The sequence below is a fragment of the Epinephelus lanceolatus genome, chromosome 8 (assembly GCF_041903045.1).
Source record: "Epinephelus lanceolatus isolate andai-2023 chromosome 8, ASM4190304v1, whole genome shotgun sequence".
NCBI classification, from domain to species: Eukaryota; Metazoa; Chordata; class Actinopteri; order Perciformes; family Serranidae; genus Epinephelus; species Epinephelus lanceolatus.
Window position 1 is genome coordinate 12880687 of NC_135741.1, and position 10366 is coordinate 12891052.

Below are 10366 nucleotides of genomic sequence, written 5' to 3' on the forward strand. Positions count from 1 at the left end.
AGTATTGCTATTTCAATACAGACAAAAAACATTTTAGAGTATTCATAAGAGTAGCTCTGAAATAGCTGTGAAAATTAATCTTAGAGTCACTCTTATCCTATAGACATTTCCTTAGCCAGTTATAATTTCTCCTAATCTGTGAAGCCTTGGGCTGATAATTGGTGCTGCTGTCAGGTCCCTGTCCTGATATCTGCCTGGTTTCTCCCTGTCTCTCTTCTATCTATTGCAATAATATAGATAATAAATGTGCAAAGCAAAATTTAGAAATAGAATTAAGAATAGTAGTGGTGACATAGCTGTAGAAATTAATCGCACAGTCACTTTTATGCTATAGATATTTTCTCTCAGCCAGTTATAATCTCTCCTGCATGATCATCCTGCTGGTCCACTGTCTCCTCCCTGACCCTGCTCTTTATGTTGTGGCAATAAAGATTAAAAAAATATGTGGAAAGCAATAGTGAGCACAAGTTCTTATTAAGAAGGAGTGGGTTTATTCCTAGCATGAAACTAGCTAGCAAGGTATTTAACATAGGTAACAATAACATTAGTATTCTTGTTAACTAGCTTAACTTGATATATTGGCATCTATTAATTAGTCATCATTTAGCTAACATTATCTACATGCAACAGCATTACTCAACTTACACGGGTTGTTTGGAAGAAACTGTGCAAGGTTTTTTGCTTCTTGCTGGCTGCTTTGCTGAACATAGTTAACACTCATCAGCACTGCCCAGCAGCACATGTCTTGTCTGTGTGGACTGACTCTGATCATCAACAGCGTGTGTATGCGCCTTCTCATGGTGCGTTTAAAGACGGCTCGGAAAAACACGTTGCCACATGTTAAAAACGAATTGGACAGTGGTAACGTCTGTAAAAGCTGCGGGGGATGGAGGGCACAGATACGGGAAGTGCGGTGGACATGTCCCCCCTCATTCCCCCTCAATTCAACCACTGATTATTCCTTAGTCTTTGTGACATATTAGGATGATTTCACGACTATTTGCTTTAGATTTCTTACATATAGCTCCTTTAAATCATGATAAATTTAAGTATTTATTTTGTTGCACTTTGTCAGATTTTACATTTATTGACGCCCCAATGTTTCCACCTCAGCCAAGCATAAATACCTTTCGCTATATTTCAATTTTCAGTGATTCCAATGGGGTTTTTTAAGCACAAATTGAAAATCTGAATAAAATAGTTGGATGGAAATGCTCTTAACAAGAAAGAAAGAGACAAAGAAACTTTGCATCGGAGGAGAGTAAAGCTGAGTACTCACAATACTTAAGTAAACGTGTTCCCCGGTGTCATGGGATCCGTTGTATAAGGGGCTGTGATGTCCTGTCACAGTCTCCCAGGTGCCATGAAAGTCATACGTCATCACATTAATAAAGTCCAGGTACCTGTTAAAATGCATGTGAAATCAGATTCACCCAAAACGTGATGCCAGCTAATCATGGGAATAATGGGAGTAGATATTTGATGTACTTTGCCATCTCTGCGATTTCATAACCAGCATCGATGGTTCCTTTCCCAGCAGCCACAGCAGCAGAGACCATTAATCTGGGCTTGCCACTGGCTGTCCCCTCAGCCTGGTAGGCCTCTAGGAGTTCCTGTGCACCACAGAATCATGGTTAAGTCTCTTTGTGGTTCACGTTAAACATCATTTGAACATCAGAACAGTAATTTTGGATCTGACCTTGCATAACAATGTAAATTTCTGCTTGTCCTCCAGAGGACTTCCTCTTGCAGCGGGGTATTCCCAATCCAAATCAAGTCCATCAAAACCATATTCTCTCAGCAGTTTGATAGAAGACTGGATAAATGTATTTCGGTTGGTGGGTGTTGACACCATCGTAGTGAATCTGGGTCGTATTTTGGGGAGAGAAAATTGCTCTCAAGAAGACACAGTGCACTGATTATTATGGATTGTTTTATGTAAGATATCTTACTTTTGTGATCCAAAGTTCCAGCCTCCAACTGCCAACAGTGTTTTAAGATTTGGATTCCTGTGGGGATACACAAATTTAGTTGGCTGTAATCACTATTTTGCACAATATAATGCTAGAATATCCTGCACTGACCTCTGTTTGAGTCCATTAAAGGATTTATAGAGCACATCATCGTTCCATTCTATGGTGGACAACTCATTTGCCTCGCTTATACCAGCAAAGGCATAAATCAGGTGGGTACACAGGTTTGGATCAACATTTAGAGGCATAAACTTCCCACTGCCGGGTCGGTACTGGGACCAGTTAGTGAAATAACACACCAGTCTAAGGGATGAGACTAAACGTAGTAGAGCAGAAAATGTTTTCATTAATCTTTGAGGAATAATCAGTGACTAGACATTTAACAATTTACACTTTGTTCAGGTGCTGCTAAGATTGTTCAGTATTAATTATGGATTCACAAACTCACCCAAACTGCCAAGGGAAAGACAGAGACCTTGAAAATTACAGATTTAGTTAAATATTTGGTACAATAGATTTTGTATAAACAATTTTATGCCTTTTTGTTTGTGTCTTACCTGCAATCAGAATTAGCTTGGTCATGTTGCTTGTGTTTCGATTAGCTGTTGTTATGTAAAAAATAGAGCACCAAAAAGCTTTCTGCAGCTGACGAACAATACATAAACCATAGTAATCATTAACCAGGAACAGATTGAACGTCCCAAAGTTTGGACATTAGGCTGTTGCATCATCCAAGTAAGTCAAATAACAGAGGCTGGTAAAAGAGTGAGTGACCCTTTGTAATCAATACAGTCTAATTCCCTCTGTTGCTGATCATTACTCAATATTTGGCCCATCTGACATTTATATCAACCATGCATCTTGCACTTTGACTGGCATCAGTTCCACAATTTCTTCAAAAGCTTTCGACATTCTTAGAGCATCCCAGATATCAGCTTGTGTTTTATTTTCTAAGATGTTTGGTGGCATTGAGTTCAGATGAGTGGACTTCAGTGTATGTTCAGGGTCAGCGTCCTGCTTAAAAGTGAATCCTCCTTTTACAAACTTAAAGCCAGACAGGCATATAAAAGCCAGTAGTGTATCTCAGTGTGCAGTGAAGTAGAAAGCAAACTGATATGGTTACAAAATCTTGTAAACAAATTGTTTTCCACATGAAAAAGTAGCAAGTTGAGTGCTGTTGTGCAGTCTTGTCTTATTTTTGTGAGGTAAACCTTTTTTGTTTCATGCCAGAGTCATGTGAACATGTTTTGTTCATTGGGGTAGTCTATGAATATGATTCTTTTAATCAAAAAAAAGAGACATTTTAGAAATAAGACACTTCTTTGTTTCAAGAATAACACATTTATTTAAGCCCAGTTACAGCAGTTGCATTTGTCATTGAAAACAAGATTAGTTGGACATTGCTGGAGGTATGTAATTCCATGGAAACACTGATAAAAGGAGTTGCGGTTCTTGTCATTTACATAGAGGCCGTCAGCCTTCCCAGCACAGAAACTACCTCCAGAAATAACACCTGTGGTGGTCGTTTTGGCATCAGTAGTTGTGGGAGTGGTGGCAGTCGTGCTGGGTAAGCCTGGTCGGGTCGTAGTGATCACTGGTGGATGTGTGGTTACAGGAGGTGGAGGCGGTAAGTCTAGTAAGATAAAAATAGAATTAAATTCAAGACATTATGGTAGGTTTTACCCGTAAAGTGGAGATGATAAAACTTTTACATGCCGTGCATTGTTGAGGTCTGATTTCTGTTTACCTGAATCCAGAAGAGAGCGCAGATAACCAATGAGGGGGTAGTTTCCCTGTCCACAGAACTGTCCACTGAAATCATCCAGATCTAGAGACCAGATGAAGGCTCCTCCATATTTGTTATGTTTCAGGTACCGTACCTGTGGAATATCAGATATGGAGAGTGCTGCAGTTTAAAATGCAAGCTCTGTTGTTTTATTACATATAACCAGTGTAACACATTGTTTGTTACGCATCCTAAGACCTTTGGAAGGGGAATGAAATTAGAAAAAAAACATTTTGTTTTTATTCATAGAAAAGAGTTTGATCACACTAATTGGTTAGTTTGGTGGTTTATTTTAATTACAGTCCAGTTAAAGATGAAATTATATTTGCGCTATTGCGCTATTTTGGGGCCTCTGAATGGTCTAGCTTGGCCTCATCCAGATATGAATTAAATTAAGAAAGCAACATTTCAAACTAAAAGAGATTCAGTCAGGCATTGTCATATAAATATCATAATGCAACAACATATTGAATGTAATACATGTTTCTTCTTTTATTTTCCATAAAATCATGTTTTATTTTCTGTATGTGAGTATCTGATATTGTCGCCTCACAGCAAGAGGCTTCCTGGTTCGAACCCAGGGTGGGGGAGCCCCTCTGTGCAGAGCTTGTCATAAGACATGCCGGTTAGGTTTATTGGAGACACACCCGTAGGTGTGAGTGTGAATCGTTGTCTGTATCTATGTGCCTGCGATAGTCTGATGACCTGTCCAGGGTGTACCCCGCCTCTTGCCCAATGTCAGCAGGGATAGGCTCCAGCCTAGGTGAAGTCAGTATCAACATATCCTGCATGTCTTATCAGAAAATGCTACATTTGGAATAATGGCATAAAGCTTAATCAGAAATAGCCATTCCGAATATGCTGTTTACATGACCTGTATCAAATTCATGTAGTCATATTTGGAATATTCAAATATTAGCGTACATGTAAAAATACCCATTGTGATCAGTTGTACCCAGCCCAAGTGCTAATTTAGGAAGCAAACTGATAGCTGGCGAGAAGTGGTAGCGATAAGCACCTTTTATCTTGCTTATATAATCTCCATAAACATAGATGTGAAGGATGACATGTTATTTATTACCTTGATTTCAAAGCTCTGCTTGTTATCAAACCCAACCCACTCATTTCCTTTAATGGCATATGGCACCATTTGCTCATCAATCCAGTGGACACCGCCTCCTTGGAGGAACGTGCAAATCTGTAGAAATGAAAAAAAATGACACTTAATCACCTTCAACATGCTTTGTGATGTGATGAGCTCTCTATTTATGTTGGGATTGTATTAATTAAATCTGAGTTCATTTTAGTTATGTATCAAATTGTGCCTCAGTGTTGCTCTCATGTTGAACCTGACCTCATAGTAGGACCAAAACCCAGCTTCACGGGTGTAGGGCCCAGCAGAGGCTGCTCCACTAGCTGGTGCTCCAACGCCGTTTGCTGATGATGTTGTGCGAAATGTGCGTCCATATGTAGCAAAACCAAGTATGAGCTTTTCAAGAGGAGCTCCTTGGTCTCTCCAGTATTTTATAGCAAAGTCCTGTGAGAGGAAAATAAGATAATTTGTACTGAAAACTAAGACATGTTAGGTATTCAGCCCTGTTGGGTACTGAGGATGATAACTGAGGATTTTACTCACCATATTGAAGTAGATGAGCTCACCCTGATCGAAAGTGCTGCGGTACAGAGGGCTGTTGTGACCAGTGAATGGATCCCAGGCTCCGTGGAAGTCATAGGTCATGACATTTATGAAGTCGAGGAATCTGATAGACAAGTATATTGTCACAAAGTGCAAAAGAAAGCATTTGTTTTTTTAACTTTAAAGCTGTAGCTGGTAACTTTTATGAAAAATACTGTGTTGACATATTTATGGAAATTGTCACTATATTCACACAGCACTAAATGAGACAGATAATCTGTGGAAAATATCCTGTTCCTCTGCCTACTCTATACTTTTGCAGCACTTTTAAGGGCCGTACTGCAACTGAACCAAACCAACTAATCAGAGCTGTTGAGTCTCTAAACAGTTTTCAATCGTATCAATCACTGAATGTAAACAGCGGTCAGTGCTGATCAAATATGAATCAAGATTCAAATATGGCAAAAGCTATTTTCATAAAAGTTACCAACTGTAGCTTTAAAGCTAAATGACTCCCTGTCACAGAAACTCACTTTGAGACGTCAGCAATCTCATATCCATTGTCGATGTTTCCCTTTCCAGCAGCCACTGCAGCTGTGAGCAGCAGTCGTGGTCTTCTGGTCTCAGCGGCTTCTTTTTCAAAGGCGGCGAGTAATTCCTAAACAATGTGAGAACATTAAAAGTCACACTGCTGTAGTATCTCAAATCAGTGTTGGTGTGGCATCCTGTAGGGCTCTGTCATTACTGGGGAGGGGTAGATCTTACAAACTGACCTGGCAGAGCACTGTGAACCTCTTCTTGTCTTGTGGTGGGCTTCCTCGTGCTCCAGGATACTCCCAGTCCAGGTCCAGCCCGTCAAAGCCATGCAGTCTCAAGAATTTGATAGAGGATTGGATGAATCTCTGGCGGTTGGCAGGGGATGCGACCATGATGGTAAATCTGTAAACATGTAAAAACAAGTTGGAGACATTGTTGATGGTGTTCTCATTATGAGATACAGCCTCAGAGTTCCTTGCTGTTGAAGTGTTGTGGACTCACTGTGTACTTCCAAAGTTCCACCCACCAACGGCCAGCAGAGTCTTCAGCCGCGGGTTTCTGTGCAGAAATGTGCAAAAAAATGTAAATTCAATTCTTATATTCCATTACAATTAAAAGACCTGCATTCAAAATACAAATCAAAATTTTCTTTTCCTCCACTTTATGAATTCATTAAATAATAAAACTACATACTGTATAGTGATCATGATCCCTTACTTTACCCCCTACATTTTGCTTTTCCTTCTTCCTTTGTGCATGGGTTTGTGTTTTTTCCTGTAACCTATTTTTCTTTCCATTTAGTTAAAATTCCACCACTGCAGTTAATCTACCAGTTTTTACAATCTCCATATATGGAAAATTGAATGACACCGTTTAACCAACTTCCTCTCGACTGCTGATATGACTGCTTGTTGTGAAATAACAGTGCATACGACCACAGAAAGATGATAAAGCATGAAGGAAAAACTCACCTGTTCTTAAGATCATTGAAGGATTTATAGAGAACATCATCATTCCACTCATAGGGCGACAGCTCATTAGAATGGCTGATTATTGAGAAGGCGTAGATCAGGTGCGTGCAGAGGTTGGGGTCTACATTGGCCGGCAGATATTTGCCGACACCAGGTCGATACTGGGACCAGTTGGTGAAGTAGCACACCAGTTTGGTGGAGGACACTTTTGGAGAGGAGAGAAATAATTAGAATCAAGTTTCTACTCAAGGTCAGGGTCATTAAAGGGACAGTTCACCTGTCACCTCATAATCAAAACTACATATATATCATCATAACTGTAGTGTTATTCATCACTGTAGATTGTTCTGGTGTGAGTCGGAGAGTGTTGCAGATGTCCGCCCTCTCTTGAATATGATTGAACTAGATGGCACTCAGCTTGTGGTGCTCAAAGTGACCAAAAACATACATTTAAAAAACTCAACATCTATGTCTCTTTCCAGAAATCATGACCTGGTTATTGAAGATAATCCACAGACCCTGGTGTGACATGTTTCATGTAGGAACTATTTTCTCTCCACCTACTACACAGAAGGAAGCGTGTGTCTACTCATGGACTAGAGGCTTGTGCTCGTGGCAAAGCAAAATGTAAACATTAGTGGTGTCATCCTTGGCTGAGCTAGCTTGGTAGTGAGAAGTGAGCTTGCAGTAGATGCTTCCTTTTGGCGGGTGTAATAGGAAGGAAGAAAATAGTTCTCACATGAAACTGCTCACAGCTAGATCGGTGGGTTATTTTTGCATAACCTGGTCATGATTTCTGGAAAGAGACATTGCTGTTGCAGGGTTTTTGTATTGGTTATTTAAGCACCACAAGGTGAGTGCCATCTAGTTTGATTATATGTAAGAAAAGGCAGACATCTCCACGACAGATATCTCCAACACTCTGCAACTCACACCATACAAATCCAGATTGATAAACAGCACTACAGGTAGGAGGAAGAGTATGTATTTTTGATTTCAATTGTAAAAAAAAAAGAAATTAAAAAATGAATGCATACCCATCTGGAGACACATCAAAAGGGACAGTCCTAAAAAAAATGCACATTTCAATTCATTTTCTTTTTATTATTCATTTGTATACACAATATTACTGCCTTTGAATTAATGAACAACAGAGAGACTGCAACTTACCAGCCAAGATTGCGAGTCGAGCCATGTTGTGTCAGCTGAGTCTCTTCCTCAGAGCTGCAACAATAAAAAGTGTTGTGTATCATAAATCTTTAAAAGATGGCATAATAATTTTTATAAACTGCAACTGACTCTACCGGCTGTAGTAATGCTGCACACAATAAAGCTCGTATTCATGTAAAATGTAGGCTACTAAAACTTCTGCCTGCTCATGACTTACCTGTTCTCAAGTGACTGGCTGGATGTGCTTGTGATCCACCTGCGAGTCCTTTTTATGGACGTGATAAGACAGGGGCAAAGGCTGCGTGACAGTGAGGTGTAATGGATGCTTCGGGAGTTGATAATTGCTGCTGTGAAATGGGTCATAATATGAAGATGACATGTCAGGAAGATTATGTTGGTTTTTACAGCCTGATAAATCTGGATCAGACCACATGAGGTTATGTAAACTTGCCTCTGTGATGTCTCTTCGATCAGGAGAGCTGGACAATTAATGCAGATAAGATGGCTTTGATACAGATCAACTGATCCTAACTGATACATTGTATTTTATATGGCATAAGGATTAAAATGGTTTCCATAGCACCAACAACCAACACTTCTAAAGTGAACTTTAGATTAATATATATTACACTTGCCTTTGTGGTTGCAAGTCCTGCTGCTTACAGCATTTGTTTGTGTTATAATCATGGTCGTAGATAACTCTGTCTTGGACTTGTGTTGAACTAGAGTTGAACTCGTCCCTGGCTCAGCCACTGTTGGCCTTTTCATCCGTCTAAAACTTCAAGTACTAACAACTAGCAGGTTATTTTTTTTTAATGAATTGATTGGTTTGTCCTTGAAATGTCAAACAGCTGTTAAAAATGCCCATCATGATTTCTCTTAGCTCAAAGTCTTTAACTTGGTTGTTTTGACATTTCAGTGGTCCAAAACCCAAAGATATCATATCATATATAACAAGAAAAGCAGTTTTACACTTTTTCAACCTGACTTTCAGTTTCAGTTTCAGGACTACACTGTGATATCTACCGGGATCCATGTCAAACACATCTAAGAGCATGATATTTTCAAAGGCTGTGTTCTTGCCTAGTCTCAATCTTGAATATCATTGTTTGGTCTGGGCCTTTCTTGATGTCCTTGACTTTGCATTGACCAGAGACTTAACAAAAGAAAAGTCTTGTGTGTTAAACATACTGATCAGAGGGGTACAATAATAAAAACTTGATATAGAGATAACAGTACCATGCCACAGGCCTGATAAACCTCAAAGCTTTTAGATAAGATGTCCTTTTCCATTAAGTCATATTATCCCTTGATGATGTAACAATTAGTTATCTTGCAATGCAGCCAGCAGACCAGAGTTCAGTAAGATAGCTGCTAATATTTTTTCAATTTCGCTTTATACTGACAGATCAATTGATGCAGGCAGCAGTAGTTGAAGGAATAGTTCTACATTTTGGGTTGTTTTTGGCTTTCTTGCGAGAATGTTTGAGTGACTTGAGAAGACTGATATCACTCCCATCTGTATGGTAGATGTGAGGCTCCAGCCCGCTAACAAAGAGAGTTGTATTGATGTTCTCTTTTAACTCTGCAAGAAAACAAATGAGTAAATTAGGTACACACTTCTGTGATTCAAGCACAGACACCTGCAAGCAGAAACCAGGGTGTCCACAGGGTCTTAAAAAGTATTAAAAGCTGATGAATCAATTGGCAAAAGTTAGGGCCCTTAAAAAGTAATAAAATAATAAAGTAATATGGCTTGTTTTCAAAATGAATATTTGTCCAAGGTGGTTATGTTCTAAAGTTTGCCTGCATTTAAAGGTATACTTCGTTCTCCAAATGACAAGCTGTGTGTCAATTACTCATCCTGTGTTACTATTTTATGACATACTATGCTCACTTTTTAAATGACTTTTTAGAAAATAATACTATATATATACTATATACTATACAATGCCTTTAAAAAAATCCATACTATACAATGCTTTTTTTTTAAAATTCCATACTATATAATGACTTTTTACATAATTTTTCTATGATATGCTATACAATGGTCTTTCATATTTTTTAATGACATATTATACTATGACTTTTGTATGATTTTTTTTTTGATGATTTACTATGCTATTATCTTTTATACGAGTTTTCTTTATGGCATACTTAACAACAATTTCTTCATAATGTTTTTAATGATATAGTATACTATGATTTCTTGTGACTTTTTATGGCATACAGTACTATGACTTTTGATATAATTTTTTAATGGTATACTATTATTTTTGTATGATAATTTATG

At 38.6% G+C, this 10366-nt stretch overlaps 1 protein-coding gene across 1 annotated transcript in view; it reads right to left on the reverse strand.

Annotated features, from left to right (window-relative positions):
* LOC117250804 (putative chitinase 10) overlaps positions 1 to 8363 on the reverse strand; it is a 34085-nt gene extending 25722 nt beyond the window's left edge. Inside the window, exons 1-19 of the mRNA XM_078170401.1 lie at positions 8291 to 8363; positions 8074 to 8127; positions 7941 to 7970; positions 6904 to 7108; positions 6434 to 6490; positions 6169 to 6334; positions 5929 to 6053; positions 5396 to 5519; positions 5114 to 5296; positions 4841 to 4957; positions 3721 to 3853; positions 3326 to 3606; positions 2531 to 2678; positions 2422 to 2448; positions 2085 to 2289; positions 1953 to 2009; positions 1700 to 1865; positions 1489 to 1613; positions 1280 to 1403 (exon numbers count right to left, since the gene is read on the reverse strand). Of these exons, the coding sequence (XP_078026527.1) occupies positions 1280 to 1403; positions 1489 to 1613; positions 1700 to 1865; positions 1953 to 2009; positions 2085 to 2289; positions 2422 to 2448; positions 2531 to 2678; positions 3326 to 3606; positions 3721 to 3853; positions 4841 to 4957; positions 5114 to 5296; positions 5396 to 5519; positions 5929 to 6053; positions 6169 to 6334; positions 6434 to 6490; positions 6904 to 7108; positions 7941 to 7970; positions 8074 to 8098 (2298 nt within the window). The 5' untranslated portion in view covers positions 8099 to 8127; positions 8291 to 8363. The remainder of the gene's footprint in view (positions 1 to 1279; positions 1404 to 1488; positions 1614 to 1699; positions 1866 to 1952; positions 2010 to 2084; positions 2290 to 2421; positions 2449 to 2530; positions 2679 to 3325; positions 3607 to 3720; positions 3854 to 4840; positions 4958 to 5113; positions 5297 to 5395; positions 5520 to 5928; positions 6054 to 6168; positions 6335 to 6433; positions 6491 to 6903; positions 7109 to 7940; positions 7971 to 8073; positions 8128 to 8290) is intronic.
* Between the last annotated feature and the right edge of the window lie 2003 nt (positions 8364 to 10366).